Here is a 17,164-nt window from a genome sequence, read left to right as displayed (position 1 = left end):
TGAGCTCACGATGTGATTACAGAGAGGACACCCCCGATTACTGTCTGTCACTTTGGACTCGCTGGTTACTCTTTCAGTTTTGTGTTTCCGTCACTTCATGAGCCTCAAATCTGTCCATATTTTACTGTCACGAAAACAACATCTCTCAAGTTCACTGAAAAGAAAAGTTAAAGGACCAGGTTTGTGGGATTTGGAGACATCTTCGTCTACGGTGGCCGTGAAAAACACTCCCTCTGTGGACATAATGAGTTTATTCTAAGCTAACAAAAACACAATTCCTCCTCTCAGGTGACTAAACACTAATGAAAACATAATAATTCATATTTTATTCCGCTCAATCCACCACACTGGACCTTTAACTCACCGACTTTTTGACTTACTGCTTTTTTTTAGTGCTTTCAAACACATCACGTGATCTGAGTGCAGAACTCATCCCTCATACGACCTGCTGTCATGTGACAGAAGCACTTCAAGGTTTAATATGTGACATTTCCACATTAAACTGTCTAAAAACACCTCGACCTCTGTCATATGTCTTGAGTCGTGTACTTACTTTATCACAGATGTTTCCAACAAAGCTCAAACTCACAGAAATCCATGATTTTATTCAAGGAAATGGTGGAAACATCTGGTCAATACAAGAAATACGAGACGATACGTCAACGAGCGAGGAAGGAAGTCAGCCAACGTGTTACAATGAAGAGAACAACTCCCATGATCCCTTGCAACATCATCAAACCACGTGTTTTGCTTTCGCTGTTTAGACTTGACGACCTTGGCTGCACAAACTGCTGAAGAAGTCTGTGAGTTGTGGGTAAAAGCCGTGAAGTGGACGCTGAAGGCTTTTTTGACTGTTTGGAGGTCGAGAGTGAACTTCTTTGTTTGTTGGTTTGTAAGTTTCTTCCACCAACAAACTGAGTGCACGTTGAACCAGTCTGACGGGATCAGAGTTCTGTCTGTGTGACACTTCACTGCTGAAGAAACCGCCAGCTGTTTTCCTCTTGGTTTCCTCGTCGTGCATCAGCAGCAGCGGCTCATCCTCTACAGACTGCGCACATGTCGTTGGAACGTGTCGTTAATGTTGACTGCACAGTGTGACGGCTGCAGGATAACGACACCATCGGCGTTCAGTTTGGTTCCCCATAGGCCCCAGTTTCACTCTGCAGTTCTGTTGGCCAGCAGGTGTGATCACCTGGAAAATGAAGGCTGACTGGCGCAGGCGCAGTGCATCCTGTGTGTTTGTCGCTGCTACAGATGAAAACAGGAAGTGATCCGGTTTTCTCTGTGACGGCGACACCTGGAATCATCACCTTCTACCAGAACCGAACAGGAAGGAAAACATCTCTTTTCAGAACTTTTATGACTTTTGATTCGTCTGACAAATCACAGAATAAATGTTTCTCATGGAGTTTTTTTAATGTTTCGTTCAGTGTGACTTTGTTCACAATCTGATTTCAGAGAGAAATCAGGAAATCACATTTCTGTTCTGGAGACAGGAAGTTGGTCTGTCGATGACAGTTTGTCTGATCGTCTTTCTTCACTCCTTTCGTCTCATTCTAGAACTGTTCCTCTACCTGTGATCTGTCCTGGACAGACAGGGCGAGCAGCTTGAAGCGACGCGTCCTCTAACTGTCAAATTAAGACAGACGATCGGCTCGTTTGGTTTAATCTGAGAGCGACGGGTGGTTTGTCGGCTCTGAATGACATTCTTTCAGGTGTGTCTGTGCTTTCCCAGCGAGACGACCTTCATGATGACCGTGATGACAAAGAAACCACGAGCCGCCCCGTCTTCCTCTCTGTGTCACCGTCTCCTGTGACATCGTCTCTCCTGGAGACTTTCTGTCCTCAGAAGCATCTTAATGAATTGGTGCTGCTCCTCTTGTGAATTGCCTCCCAATCAAGTGCCAATAATTACAGAGACACTCTGGGCCTCATCGCTGAGGCGACCTGTGGTTTCTCAGCTGAAAGAATGAAGGTTGTGACCGTCAGCGCTGAGTTCGTGTGCGTCAGAGGGGTGAGAGACCAATGGGTGACGGCGGCCTGTGACCCGTCTGTGTCAGGTGGAGGATGGAGGGCAGGTAGATGTTAAAAGGTCGGGGCGACGAACGCTCGAGAAGATACAGAGAGCACGACACAAGGTAGGACGCTGTTTTCCCCTCCGCTTCACTGATGCTCACAGATGCGAGTCACATTTCTCTCATTTCCTTTCTACCTTTTACACTTCTGAGAAAATGTTCCTTACAGGATATTTACATCCAAAGCAGCCAAGAGGCTTCTCAGCGGTGCCATTTTGCAGGGTCGACTCGCGTCATCCTCATGAGAAGCCTCAGTGGTCTGAAGTTGTTTGAAACGCTGCTGTGAGACTTCTTTGTCGTTCTTGGCTTCTCACTTATTTAACCCGATAAAGGTCTGCCGCCTGTGCAGCTTCTCCTTCACTTTGATTGGATTTCTTGCAGCTCAGCGTTGAGTCGTGAGTGCGATGACGTTATCTGTCTCGCTTTATTGTCTCTGCTTGATTTTTTCAGATTAAAGCAGCTGTTTGAGCGTGTGCATGGCCTGGCTCTCAGTTCTCTATTATTTCTGAAAAAACTGGGCATTTGCCAACATGGCAAGAAAAATTCAGCCAGTCAGAACTTCCTAAAGTTTGGTTGATGATAATTCACTGTTTGAGAAGAGTGATTTTATTTCTGGGAGGGTGAAAAAATGTTATTTTCTCTTTAAATGTTGAGGTCTGTAGTTCATTGATTGTGAGTGTAGCTGAGCTGAAAGGACAGAAGATGTGCTTTCATTACATATTTCGCAGGTAAACAGGAGATTCATGTTTATTCTGTCCGCTGCACAGATTTTAGGATTTTGGACCTCATCCTGGAGGCACAGAAATAAAACTCACTGAAACAGATATTTTCAGTAAAACTGTTGTCCTACAGCTTTCATCCATCATTCTGAGGCACATCTGGATGGTCCCACCAAAAAAAGAAAAAAAAAACAACATTTTCCTGTAATTGACTGAACCGTTGTTTTCTGTGTAATTTGACATTAACAGGCAGAACTCTTGGATGTATTTAGATGATTAGATCCTGATAGATGATGTCCTGATAGATCTAAACGTCCATCACATATCAGTCCAAACAAATTAAGTCCCATCGTGCACAGCTAGGTTGTAAACACTTTTCAGCCAACTAACTTCTGCGTCTCGCTATTTGGATGTGGAGATGCAGAAAAACTCTTCTTTCTGTTTCTAGATGACACTTTCTTTCCATCACGGCGCTGCACAGCTCGCCCTCCTCTCCCTCGCCCTCCTCTGCCCCGTCCCACGGACCGTCACGTCATACCCCCACTCCCCCACCGACCTGCCCACGGTGGACGTATCTCAGCTGGAGTCTGCCCTGTTGCACCTCCAGGCCGCTATGGATGACCCGAGGCACGACTGGCTCGTCCAGCCCGATGTTTGGGCCAAGTGGCCTCAGGACCTCCAGCTGGCCCTGCTGAACCCCAGGAAAGAGGAGGACGGGCCCTGGGAGGAAGTGCTGCCGAGGGCCCAGAGAGGAGACCTGGTGGCCCAGCCGCTGTCACCCTTCCCCAGTGATCACTCTCTGGAGGGTATGCACTATCAGGAGGGAGGAGAGGGGGAGAACGGAGGGAAGAGGAACGAAGCTCTGACCTCCATCGCCGGAGGACTCCAAGCTGTCAGCCGGGAGAAAGGAGGATTCGGCTTCCGCTTCGGGAGGAAAAGATGGACTGACAGGGGATGGAAGAATGAAGGGAGGGGAAGCACAGAGGAGAATAAGTGGAAGTAATGAGGAGAGGGTTTCATGAGGAAAGAGAGAGGAGTTTGATGAGAGACAAAGAGGGTGAAACTGTGACGAGATGATTCTTTCGGCGAGGTGGTGATACACAGATTTCTAGGCAGCACAGATGACGTCCAGCGGCAGGCGACAGACGTACACGATTCATGGCAACCAAACGTGGCTGAAAAAGTTGTCCAGTTGATCACAGCATCGAGAAATAAGAAGCAATACATGATTTAAGGCAGGTTGTACCCGTGTTTGCATAAAAATATTCAAACCATACAAAACAAGAGCAACATAAAATATAAATGCAGTAATGAGCCAACGCTGCAAAAAGTAGCACAAGGTTTTCTCCCAGTGTTTTAATCCTGTTTGCCTGAGTCACAGTACAAAGAAAGCAGCGAGAGACAGAAAGACAGAAGACATGTCCTCTCGTCGTCAGCATCAAATGTTAAAGCTTCTCTGCAAACGTGAATGTAAATGCTACAGCATCTCTTTCAAACCCAAAGTCTGACAGTGTAATAATATATGTACATTATTGAAAGTAGGATTTTGTAAATGTGTTAATTTGTTGGCTTGAATGTGAGCAATGAATAAAGAGTTGGGAGGTGCAGACTGTAAGACCAATTTGTTGGGTTTGATTCTTTCAATCAATCAGGTGTCGTCAGACATAACGGATCAATCTGCTGATCATTTTCTCCATCAATCGATTGATCGTTTGGTTTGGAAACATCGTGAAAATCGTGAGAACTGTGGTCACAATGAGCCCAAAGTCACACCTTCACCATGTTTGTTTAGTCCAACCAACCGCGCAAAGCTCCACATTATTACAAACACATTCAGATCATTCAAAGGAAAAGCAGCAAATGCTTCTTTTCATGTTAATAGGCCTGTTTTCACTACATGTTCCTCGTCATACTTACATACTTTTACTTATATCTTACAAATGCGTATTTTCACCGTGTGGTTTTAGCATGTTTACATAAGTAAAGCATCTGAAAACTTCCTCCACCGCCGGTAATTTGAGATAACCTGACATACTGCTTATCTCCGCGGCTCACCTTCCACCTCAGTCCCTCCTGCGCTGCATCGCCAAAACCTCTTCTGCTGTAATCTGCCTAGCAACCTGTTTTAAATTATTTGATTGGGTGAGTCACGAGCAGCAGCACAACAGATCGACTGAACGTCCCAGTCGTCCGGAGCCGTCTTTGTTTCCTTGCTATGTGAAGTTTTTTGCTTTAAAACCATGGCTCGGCGGTCATTCTGGATATTTTTGTTGTTGGGAGCACTGTCGCTGTGTTTGGAGCCAGCTGAAAGCGGTAAGTTCACCTGCGTCCGTGAAGTTTGTGACACGAAGTTTCTGAAACGTGTCGTCTCTTTGGCAGCAGTCAGTAGCTCGTTAACGTGAGATAAAACCGACGGTGAAACACGTCAACGGCTCTTTATTTCTAACGACAGTAATGTTGACGTGTTTTGGAGGACAGACGACGTGTTTTCGGCCACTTCCTGTTCTGACGGACAGACAGTCTGCCGCCTGTCTGTCCGTCCGAGGCCGCTTCACCGCGAACGTTACACCCGTAAACATGGCGGCTGAGCGTTGTGTTCACAGTGTTTCCCAGTGACGTCACTGTCAGCAAATTACAGCATATTATATAAAAATTTTAAAAGAAATATGAAGAGATCATTAAAAGCCCTTCAAGGATTCATTATCCCCGTCAGCACAGTAAAGTACAACTGAATATGCCGTTAAATTGTCATATTGTATTATTTACAGATATTATCGCCGTCCGATGAACATTCCAGGAAGTATATCGCACTAAAGTAATGTATCCTTGTGCTGACAAGATCTTTGTAATACAACAACATAACACTAGTTTTTCTTGTTTTACTTATATACATATGTATATATGTATGTATATGTATATGCATAAAAGAATCAGTACTGTTAGTATTATTATTATTTGCTTGATGTCTTTTCAGTGTAAGTTTGATAACTTGGACACGTTGAATGGTCTATTAAGTGATCTCACGGTTGTGACCTCATTATGAAACTTATTGGAATTAAACAACAACTCTCTAGACAAAGCAGGAAGCTGCTGTTATGATGCGTCCAATGTCAGGGTGAAATGTTAGTACACAATGTCCAGAGGTTGTCAGCCACCCAGATCCTGCTGCCTGAAAATTTGTCCTATGGGGGTCTTAAGTCTTATTTTATCGTGATGCATCTGGCTTTGCCATCAGTTTAATTTCTCGAAGACGGTCTCGATAAACACCACAATTCATTAGCTTATGTCATTAATGTGTGAAATAGTGCCGTTGCACCTTTACTTATGTAAGTTTGTTTATTTAAAAATATAGGTGGGATGGCCCCGTCGTGATATAACATTATGGGAAAGCCTGATTTGAATAGTGTTCCTAATGTGTGAAGTACAGAGAAGTAAAATACAAACTATTTAATGTGTATTTGTATCTGTAGTTGGGTGTTCCAGCCACGTGAACACAATCACCACATGCGGCGGAAAGTCTGAAAAATTGATTGCGTATGGAATGCGACACAACGTGTAATTTACGAGTGGCGCCTGAATGCACCATGCAGACAAAAGTCAGTCGACAGAAGCCGGAAGAAGAACTCAGGCAGCAGGTTGCTGCGGGCCGTCGTCGTCGTCTTCGTCGTCCGAAAGTCGAATAAAAACGACTTTTAGAGACGAGAAGGGAGTCCAGTTTGAGTCGAAAATGTTTTCCATCGCAGTTTTTGTCCTGTTGGGGACAGGGCTGACCGTAAACTGCGGTAAGTTAAGTTAAGTTTTTTGACACGTTAAGGCAAGCGAAAGTGAAACATAAAGCTGTGACGTCTTTGAAATTCGGGTTTTTGTAGAACATTTCTGTGTAATTTCTCACAGTGAACATTTATTGTTTGTATTTTTGATAATATTACAGTCGTGTTAATGGACGGCACATCTAAACAAACGTTTTAATCTATTCTGTGAGTAACAAAGAGCCAGACCAGCGGCTGTTCACCTCCAAATGCCTCTGTGTGTAAAGTACTTTAAAGTTAAAACACTGATATGTAGTGACAGTAAAGGTCAGTTTTTAACATTGATTCATTGTTTTTAACTAGTTTCTGAAATGTCAAATGACGAAAAATGGATTTTCCTAAAGCTCAAGGAAATGCCCAAAAAGTCTTGCTGTAGTTTATTTGACAAAATTCAAATACAGAAATGTTAATACAAGCATTATAAGAAATATCAGGAGAAGTATTTTCTCTGCATGGATTATACAAAAGTTACACAGTGAATCAGCTGTAAAAATAAAGCTTTAATTGAAATTGTTCAGAGTTAGGAGGAGTTGTCTTAACTTTATATTCCTGTGAGTCATATTGTGAGACTCCAAGAAAGCAGGTAAAGGTGATTGTTGCTCAGAGGAAAGAACAAAGGTTGGCGGACTTTTATCAGTGTTTATTGCTCTTCATGCTCTTTGCCTTCAACCGTGAACACCTGCCTTGACTGAGGCGGACAGACGACATTGTTCAGAAATCTGTGACGTGTCGACAGTCACAGATGACTCCTAACCAAAGCCGGACCAAAGATGTTATTATTCATTAATCTTACTTCATTTGTTCTTTCTTAACACTGATATGGCGTGGATATGTGAGAGATCAAAGAATCTAACCAGCCAGTTTTTGTTTTATTTTTATGTAAATGCATTACAGACTTGAAGCTTTTCTTTGACTGTCCTGGACTACAGTTTAATGGTGCTTATTGGCAGACGTACACCAAGACTGGGCGAAAAGCTGAAACTCAGCTGTCCAGCCACGTAGACGCAGCCTGTGTAGACGTGCTGTTGACTTCCAGTAAAACTCAATCGCCTCCCTTGTCTAATAAATGTTCTTTCTACTTTTTCTACCTGTGTGACTCTCAGAGATACATTCCCTCAGTTACATCTACACGGCTCTCTCCAAACCTGTCGGTCTCCCGGGCATCCATGAGTTCACCGCCATGGGCCTGCTGGACAACAGGATGATCGACTACTTTGACAGCGAGACGCAGAAGAAGGTGCCCAAACAGAACTGGATGAAAGAGCGACTGTCTGCAGATTACTGGGAAAAGGGCACGGTGTCCCGCCAGAGCAAGCAGCAGTGGTTCAAAGTCAACGTCGACATTTTGATGAAGAGAATGAGACAGAACGACTCGGGTAAGTTTGTGAAATGCGAAGGATGATGAATCAACAGCTATTGATAAGACCATGAACCCCTCAGCTGTCCGTGTCCTTGCTGTTGGTCAGTGATTTCACCGTCCTGCTCTCACCTCTGCTTTCAGACGTCCATGTTCTTCAGTGGATGCACGGCTGTGAGGGCGATCGGCAGCCCGACGGCACGATGAAGTTCCTCCGTGGCAAAGACATGTACAGCTACGACGGAGACAACTTCCTGTCCTTCGACGACGCTCACTCTGTGTGGGTCGCCCCAGTCGACGCGGCGAGAGAGACCAAGAGGAAGTGGGATGAAGTCCAGGTCCTGAAAGAATACACCAAAGGCTACCTGGAGAACGAGTGCATGGAATGGTTGCGAAAGTTCATGGAATATGGGAATGGGGAGCTGAGAAAAGCCTGTACGTATGTCTGAAGGCCTTTTCTGTGTCTGTGCATTCATTATGACCAGAAATACTACAAGCAGCTTTAGTAACAAACTGGTCACAAATTCAGTTCATTTTTTGTTGTTCAGTCAACTGACACAAATCATGTCTGTCAGCCTGAAAGCGTTTTTCAATCAGGGCATTAGTCAGGAGACATTTTCAGGTCCAAACAGTATTTTATCAAAGCTGAATTCTATATTCTGAGTTCAGCTGTCAGCATCTGCAGATGAAATTCAAAATGACTTTGCTGAAAAGGTGAAAACGCGACAGCAGCAGCCTGATTAATGTCGTTTGCTAACCTGGAACCAAAACCCACCACATCAAGCCCAGAGAGAAAAACAGAAGCTGATGTTCCTCAGTCTCTGTCATCATGGAGTGTTTGTCTTTGCGTCACTCTGGTGCTTCAGCTGAAAGTATGTTTTGTGCCTGTTTGATCTTGCAGGAGTAGTTGGAGGGTCTTTATTACGACGCGTGCAGTTTATTAAGAGCACGTTAACATTGTCGTACCTGTGTATTAAATCACTTTACCGTCTCTGTCCAGCTCCACCTGTTGTGTACGTGTTTGGACGCAAGGCCAAAGCTGAGACAAACATCATTCTGACGTGCATGGCCACCGGTTTCTACCCAAAAGACATCATCCTGTCCATCAAAAAGGACGGCCGCACTCTCTTTAGGGAGGATGGAGTGGAGAGTTCAGGCGTTCGACCAAACGGGGACGACACGTACCAGAGAAGAGACCATGTGGAGATTCTGAAGAGTGACAAGTCCAGATACACCTGTGAAGTGATTCACAGGGCATCGAGGGTACATGTTGAGAAGGAATGGGGTAAGAAAGCCGCTCCCTCTGTAGATACAAAGAGCTGATTGTATGCCAATGAATACAAACTTTTGATTATTATGTTCCACTTCTGGCCCTCGGTGCTCCACACTGGAGCTGACATCAGCTGGACGTTGAAAGTGAGCTGAACCTGAACCTGACGTTAATCTTCTCTGTGTTTTAGACTGGGTGATCCCTGAGGACTCTGCAGGACTTGGTATCATCGCTGGTGGGGCAGTGGTCGCGTTGTTGTTGTTAGCTGCAGCAGCAGCTGGGGGGGCGGTGTTCGTTTGGAGAAGACGCAGAATGTCTGGTAGGTCCATTGTTTTACCATTGTCTTCCCTCGACAGAAATAAGCCAGTGGAGCGGAATATATTTGTTTTATGTTCTGTATTTAATAATGAGGTGAAAGTTTCATGGCAGCATTTTAACATGTATGTGTCAAAGTCATGAATGTGCACCAAAAGGATTCAGACATGAATGATACTATTATACATTATTCATCTGTTTAATTTACACCAGTGGACACCAAAGTGGTTGATGTCAGTCTTTTCAGCCATAAACCAGAAAGGTGTGATGTGTTGATGCTGGTTATCAGGTGCAAAGGTCTGTTATTGTTTTATGATGGACTCCAGGAGGCTTCAGAGGTCACACCAGTTACAGTCCTGTCAATCGTTAGGAAGCGAAGCTGTTTCTTGTCCTGAAGTCACTGAACGTAAAGAGTTTACAGTCTCTTAGATCTAAACTCACACAGTCGACTTCCTGCCTCACGCTGACTTCATCCCTGATCAGTTATACATGTTCACATTGTCTTTCTTTACAGATCCTCCAGAGTTTGGAAAAGTCACAGGTAACTGCTTAATGTCTCTCAAAGTCTAATGACGTTCATTGTTCAGAGTTTAGCGTTCGTGCAGGATTCATTTCAAGCACATTTAGTGTCTCACTTTCCTCTCTTTGCAGTGCCAAAGCCAATTTACACCGGTTTCCCCGGCAAGGGTAAGTATCTCAGTCGAGTGATTGACAGCTTCACTGACCAGGTTTAGACTGTGTTACAGGAAATTTAGCAAACTTCCACCCAGTTTACTTTGTGTGTGCTTTGTCTTTTTTAGTGGTGACAACTCTTGGATCTGACTGTCAATCAAGTAAGTGCTTTATTTCTCTGCTATGTGATTCTAGCAAACTTTAAAGGCTAATTCCCAAAATGTAAGTTTTTTTGTGCTAATCATATTTGAATTGTTACGAGTGTGACTCGGGAGGAGTCTGGTCAACCAGAATGAAACCATAAAGGCTTGTGAGGAGTCCTGCTGCTGCGCTCGCTGGTTAAAAACATTGGACAGAAAAGAAGACAGTGTGATAAAAGCGGGTTGTAGCAGATAGGCTGTAACACTGTTTGTGTGTGTTCTATGCAGCCACTTCCAGCAGTTCCGGCAGTTCCAGCAGTGAGGGCAGTGGCTCGCCTCTCATGAAAGGTAAATGACGCTGGCATTGAGCCACATGACGCTGAAGCTAGGAGGTGCTGTAGGGTGTTCATGTGTTAAGCTGATGAGAAGTCACTTAAAACCACGGTGCTCTCTGAACACGACGTCCTGACTCCTCCAACAGTACGACAGCGTGTGTCCACTGAGCTCTGAATGGACCAACCACAGGCAGCCCAGAACGCACAGATCAGATCTGTACGGATTTGTGCCCGCGTGCTGTGTGTGTACCTAAATCTGTTTTCTTTTCTTCAGGTTCTCGTCAGGACAGCGCTGACTCTGGCATCGACGGTAAGTATCTTTGTCGACTGATTAAAGGCTGCACTGAGCAGGTTTACCCTTTGGTAGCCCCCACTGATTAACGTTAGCTCAGATTATTTTCCATTTAGCTTAGACCAGTGTGTGTGCTAAGTGCTGTAAGCTGTCATTACGGTGACGCTCCACCTGCATCGTGTTGGCATGTCAGCACACGTCTCACACAGAAAACTCAGAAGCTGAACAAGTAAAGTCTCAAATAAACTGTGAACTGACCCTTTAAGGACGTCACACCTGAACCACAGAGTTGGATCTGCTGTGTGTGTGAAATGACTTTTTTGTTCATTCTTACAGCCACTGATCGGAAGGGCACGGCCCCCACCCCCGAGTCCCGCTATCTCATGGAGAATGAAAAGGCGTAAAACTGAAGCTGTGCAGGAAAACACATCAGCGTGAGTCAGGACTCCTCCTGCTCTCTGGAAACAAAGAACAGATACAGTGCTGTGAAAAGTATTTGCCCCCTTCCTGATTTCTTACTATTTTGCATATTTGTCACACCTAAATGTTTCTGATCATCACACAGATTTTAATATTAGACAAATTTAACCAGAGTAAATACAAAATGCAGTTTTTAAATAATGATTTTGTTTATTAAGGGAAAAAAGCTGTCCAAGCCTACATGACCCTATGTGAAAAAGTAATTGCCCCCCTTGTTAAATCATGAGCCAGCTGTGATTAACCACATTTTTTGGAAAGCTGAGTTCAATTTCACGGATCCTGTCTGAGAAAGTGAAGTAGGATGAACAGAAACACACAAATGCCGTGATCTAAACAAACTCAAGAACAAATGAGAAACAAAGTCATTGAAATCTGTCAGTCTGGAAAGGGTTTCAAAGCCATTTGTAAGGCTTTAGGACTCCAGCCAACCACGGTCAGAGCCATTATCCACAAAGGGAGAAAACTGGGTACAGTGGTGAACGGGGCAAAACGGGGCAAAAATGGCATCCGTGGGAGAGTTCCAAGGCGAAAACCACGACTGACTGTCTTACATTTGCCAAGAAACATCTTGATGATCCCCAAGACTTTTGGAAAAATATTCTGTGGAGGCAAAAGTTGAACTTCTTGGAAGGTGTGCATCCTGTTAATCTGGCGTTAAGAGAACATCAAACCAACAGTCAAACGTGGTGGTAGTGTGACGGTCTGGGGCTGCTGTGCTGCTTCAGGACCTGGACGACTTGCTGTGATTGATGGAACCATGAACTCTGCCGTCTACCAGAAAATCTTGAAGGAGAACATTCGGCCATCAGTTCTTGACCTCAGGCTCAAGCGCACTTGTGTTATGCAACGGGACAACGACCCGAAACACACCAGCAAGTCCACCTCTGAATGGCTAAAAAAAAAAACAAGCTTTTGGAGTGGCCGAGTCAAAGTCTGGACTTAAATTCAATTGAAATGCTGTGGTATCACCTTAAACGTGCAGCTCATGCCCGAAAACCCTCCAATGTGGCTGAGTTAAAACAATTCTGTGAAGAAGAGTGGGCCAGAACTCCTCCACAGCGATGCAAAAGACTCATTGCCAGTTATCGCAAACGTTTGATTGTGGTTATCGCTGCTGCGGGTGGCACAACCAGTTATTAGGTTCAGGGGGCAATTCCATTTTCACAAAGGCTCATGTAGGTTTGGATGGTTTTTTCCTTAATGAATAAAATCATTATTTAAAAACTGCATTGTGTATTTACTCAGGTTATGTTTGTCTAATGTTAAAATTTGTTGATGATCTGATGCATGCAAGTGTGAACAATATGCAAAAAAAAATACAAAATCTAGAAGGGGCAAATTTTTTTTTTCACAGCACCGTATGGGCCCCTCACACACACACACACACACACACACACACACGTACACACAGCATCAGCATCGGTGACCTGGTTTGGGTCAGAGTAAAGAGATCGTAGGTCAGATTCAGGAAAGTGATCAGAAAAGCAGGAATCAGACATTGTTAAAGGGAGACTGCTGAGAAGAAAATAACTCGATGAGTGAAAGATACTGAAGAAATTAGAAAAGCATTCTTCAAATAATACAGTGCAATTGTTTTTAAAATGCCATTGGTGCCTTTGCTGCAGTTTGCTCATTTATGTGAGTTAAAGTGTCCTCGTAGGAACATTAGCGCTCTGCTCTGTTTGTCAGCGCGCTGTGAAAACTAACCTGGTTTGGACTTGCTGCAGATAATTCATGACAGTCGCTCAACCTGCACTTACATCTACTCAAAGATAACCAAATTCACTTTGTTGTTGTGGTCATGAACCTCGAAACGCCTCAAAGGCTGTAGCAGTGAACGGAAATCAAAGGCTCGCTCAAAACAGGAAAACAATTACAAATAAGCTTTGACAAATTACAGGCACTTTGTACATTATATGTTTTAAAATACACTGGTGTGATTAAAGAAAGTACTGCTTCTTTCATGTAATACTGTTCATACATTTTGTATTTTTCCTGAGCTGAAACATTTTAATGCTGTTGTAGTTTCATGGCAAAAATCATGCAATACTAAATGCTCCAGTGCTGGAAAAGTCACTTGCATATTTTACTTGTGACAAGTCTTTCCAAATACAATTCTTCCTTCAGTTATTCATAAGATTTTGTCCATGTTAAGGCAATATAGTATTATTTTCTTGATTTTAATGCTTACACTTTTGAGTTCTTGGGCGCATGCTTAGATCTATGAAAACATTATTATCCATCTGTTTATTCATTAGTGAAATGTGGTGAATTTCTCAGCCAGCTGTGGTAAAAAGTTCCCTCCTGAAGGCGAGAATCGTAAAAAGACTTCAGATATTCCACTAAAAATATTCCTACCAAAACAATATCAATTTGTCAAGAAATGTGTGTGTAAAGATTTATTTACTCAGTGATGACTTGGATTGTAAGACTGGAGTAACAGATCTCTGATAATTGCAGCTAAAAAGTTCAAATTAGTCCGAGTCATTAATATTCAGCTGTGAATCCACGTGCCAACAATTCAGGAAAGACATTTAAATAATGTTGTTGTTGTTGTTGTTTTTGTTGTTTCTTGTTGCCACAGCTTGCTGTGTTACCTGATGAATGTTTAAATCTTACCTTTTTGTGAGTGATCTTGCTTGACACATGCATACTTAAATAAAGCAAAGAATGAAATCACAGTCGAAGTGTTTGATAAGCTGTTCTCTGCTGGAGACGAACCAGTTTTGTGAAGAAAAAGCTTGAGCTGTGGCAGCAGTTAACGGACTCCCCCTCTGACCTGAAGGTTGGCGAATATGGAGCCAGGACAGCGACTAAAACTTAGGCATTGGAAATCATCTTGGCATTGAAAATAAAAGCTCAACTGAAAGAGACACAAAGCTCGTTCTGGAAAAAGTTGCATCACCACTGACAGACAAAACGCTGACAATAAAAATACTACATTTTATATTTCTATATTCTGATGTGTTTTTTGACAGTCTTTAAAGTTTCTGCGTTACTTTTTTAACTTTCCATGACTGTTTGAGCGCAGTGGCTGTAGCTCAGGAGGTAGAGCGGTCCAATCAGAAGGTCGGTGGTTCGATCCCTGGCCTCGGCAGTCCACACGCCAAAGTGCCCTTGTGCAAGGTACTGAACCTCCCAAAAAACTGCCCCCAATACTGCACCGTCGGTGTGTGAATTCATATGTACGTCGCTTTGGATAAAAGCATCTGCAAATGACTAATTGTAATTGTTTTGGGGAGATTATTTGAGGGGAGGGGCCAAGGAGAGTGTGATTTACATATCTACATATGTGTGTGTGCGCACGTATATGTATGTGTGTATATACACACACACACACACACACACACATATATATATATATATATATACATGTACATATACATACATACACACACACGTGGGACCCGAGGTGTGCTCTGAAGCCCCCGACATGACCACACATCCAGCATACAGCAATGGCGTCCAGGAGTTCACCTGAAACTCCCAAACCACATGCATGGTAAGTTTGTTAGTTTGTTTTTTGTTTTTCTGCATCAAACCAAGTGCTAACGTCAGCTAATGTCAGTTGTCATGATTCACGTTAGACTCTGCGGGAAACCACAGCAGAGAACAGACTGACCCGTGGTGTCGGAGCTCCAGGTGAACTTGTGGTGTAGGTGTGCAGTCATACCACTCTGGCTTTTTGTGGTTCAATGCTAAATTTTTACTTTCGACTGGAAAATTTAAAGTCACTGCTCTGACTCCGTAGATTTAGGGGGAACATTGATAGTTTGTTTATGTGGCGTTACCCTGGTGACCCTCTGAAGTAGAAGCACACTGCCTGGTTCTGCCACGTGGCGTCCAGCCTCCACAGTAGAGGTCTTCATGGGTCCAAAGATTTGTGTGCAAACCTGAAAAGACCTGGAAATGTACCAGACGCCTATCATTTCCTCTATCTTCAAATATTAACTACATATTGCTTTAACGTATTTTAGTCATAATACAGAAAATGAATTGACGACATGAATCACATGGTCTTCATGTTGACTTTAATCATTTTTAAAGATGCACTGCAGTGGGTCAAGTCTTTGTGACCAATGTTCAGACATACAGTCATATGTAAACAAAGAATAATTGGACTGACTCCACTCAGTGAGTCAAAGCAGTTCCCACACAACACTGGGGAATGCAGGAGACATGAGGAAGACGGGACATCCCTAAAGGCCTGGCTTCATAGGAGGGGGGACACCCTTTAAACGGACAAGGCAAAAGGGGGACCAACACAATATTAGTCAGGTGGTCATAATGTTGGTGTGTATACAAATATGTATGTACGTATTTGTAATTACTGTGAAAACAGTGGTTATGTAAGGTAATAACTTAATTTCTTCTGTTAGCTGTTAACACATGATCTCATTTTTGTACAGTATAAAACTGATTTTTAACAGGATTTTGCAGGAAATACACTACATGATCACATAAAATAAAAGCCAACAGCTAATGTGACATCATGTGTAACGTGCGAGGCTGCGGGCGGAGGGGCTAGCAGGGTTAGCGGTTAGCGGTTAGCTCAGAGTCGACAGACAGAGAAGTGGAGATTCACTCAGCACCAAGGCCAGGTCTCCACGGCGCTACGTCCACTAATCATTCAGGAGCTGTGAGACAGCACAACCAGCACCAACTGGTCACTGAGGGTCTTTGTGAAAGACAGACGAACAACAGAACGGCTCCGTACGCACCACCAGTCAAAAGGAGGCGCCATCACCTTGCGGCGTTATTCAGTAACAGCACATCTAGGCCGATGTTACGCGTGTGAATGTAATTTCACATTTTCTGTGTTTGTGCTTGAATGGGGAGTCCTTGTGGATGGACTGTAAATCCTATGAATAAACAAGTCTTTATTTATTATGTAATCATTTTCCATCATATTAATTGATGCAAGAATTGTCTGTATTTTTTACATCATTTACACATTATTTAAAAAAAAAATAACTGAACAGTACATTTCTGTGATATACCTTCTTCAAAAGAAAACATTACGGTTGCTAGGCAACGATTGACAGTTTTTGGTTGGGGGCGGAGTTTTGCTTTGAAGTCATTAATGTGATGATGTCACTGGATCAAAGTTGATCTATAAAACAGCTTCTGCAGCACCTGAATCCAAACTTCAGTTAGAACATTTTTCAGAGACATACATAGTGAAACATTTTTCAGAGACATACATAGTGACAACCAATAGACGATTCAATGGATACAACAAGAGACAAGATGTGCGCCCTTCCGCCCGCCACCGTGGAGAGTCTTCGCTGGCTCATCCAGTGTTTCCTGGACAAGCTGACGGAGGTTCAGTGGGGCAAGCTGGGATCGGGATCTGTTGACAAGGCAACAGAAGATTTATTGACAGACATGTGTGTGAATATCATCAAAATTATATCTACATACATGTATCAGGCATTCATCAACAGCCTGAAAGAGAGGAGTGACTTGAAGCAAAGTCCTCCCAAATCACCCAAAACCCCTTCTGGATCTGATGGATCACAGAAGAGCATGATTATAACAGAACAACAAGTCCACCAGTGTATGGGTGACACTGTTGCATGCACTTTTGCGGAGGTGACAGGTGTTCAAGAGGACATCAGTTGCCAGAACACAAAAAAGCTGACACAGCTCCTGGCGAAAGAAGTGACAAAGGTGGTAAAGGTGGAACTCTCCAACAGC

General features: G+C 43.5%; 2 protein-coding genes across 3 annotated transcripts; both read left to right on the top strand.

The window, feature by feature from the left end:
* The first annotated feature begins 2,071 nt into the window (after window positions 1–2,071).
* qrfp (pyroglutamylated RFamide peptide) lies at window positions 2,072–3,900 on the top strand. Its single transcript, XM_076753781.1, has 2 exons — window positions 2,072–2,138; window positions 3,243–3,900. The coding sequence occupies exon 2, from the start codon at window positions 3,243–3,245 to the stop codon at window positions 3,795–3,797; it is 555 nt and encodes a 184-aa protein (XP_076609896.1). The 5' UTR covers window positions 2,072–2,138; the 3' UTR covers window positions 3,798–3,900.
* A 1,046-nt stretch (window positions 3,901–4,946) lies between these two features.
* LOC143334847 (major histocompatibility complex class I-related protein 1-like) lies at window positions 4,947–14,145 on the top strand. 2 transcript variants are annotated; one of them, XM_076753780.1, is made up of 11 exons: window positions 4,947–5,107; window positions 7,707–7,979; window positions 8,105–8,395; window positions 8,961–9,245; window positions 9,421–9,549; window positions 10,060–10,086; window positions 10,197–10,232; window positions 10,346–10,378; window positions 10,646–10,705; window positions 10,967–11,002; window positions 11,321–14,145. In XM_076753780.1, the coding sequence occupies exons 1-11, from the start codon at window positions 5,035–5,037 to the stop codon at window positions 11,386–11,388; spliced, it is 1,311 nt and encodes a 436-aa protein (XP_076609895.1). In that variant the 5' UTR covers window positions 4,947–5,034; the 3' UTR covers window positions 11,389–14,145. The 2 variants fall into 2 exon arrangements, with proteins under 2 accessions (XP_076609895.1, XP_076609893.1); XM_076753778.1 differs by lacking the exon at window positions 4,947–5,107 and adding an exon at window positions 6,392–6,576.
* Window positions 14,146–17,164: the final 3,019 nt, after the last annotated feature.

Source organism: Chaetodon auriga, chromosome 17 (genome assembly GCF_051107435.1).
Source record: "Chaetodon auriga isolate fChaAug3 chromosome 17, fChaAug3.hap1, whole genome shotgun sequence".
In the NCBI taxonomy this organism is placed as follows: Eukaryota; Metazoa; Chordata; class Actinopteri; order Chaetodontiformes; family Chaetodontidae; genus Chaetodon; species Chaetodon auriga.
The sequence above is the reverse complement of the archived record's forward strand: the minus strand, read 5'-3'. Positions and strand labels throughout refer to the sequence as shown.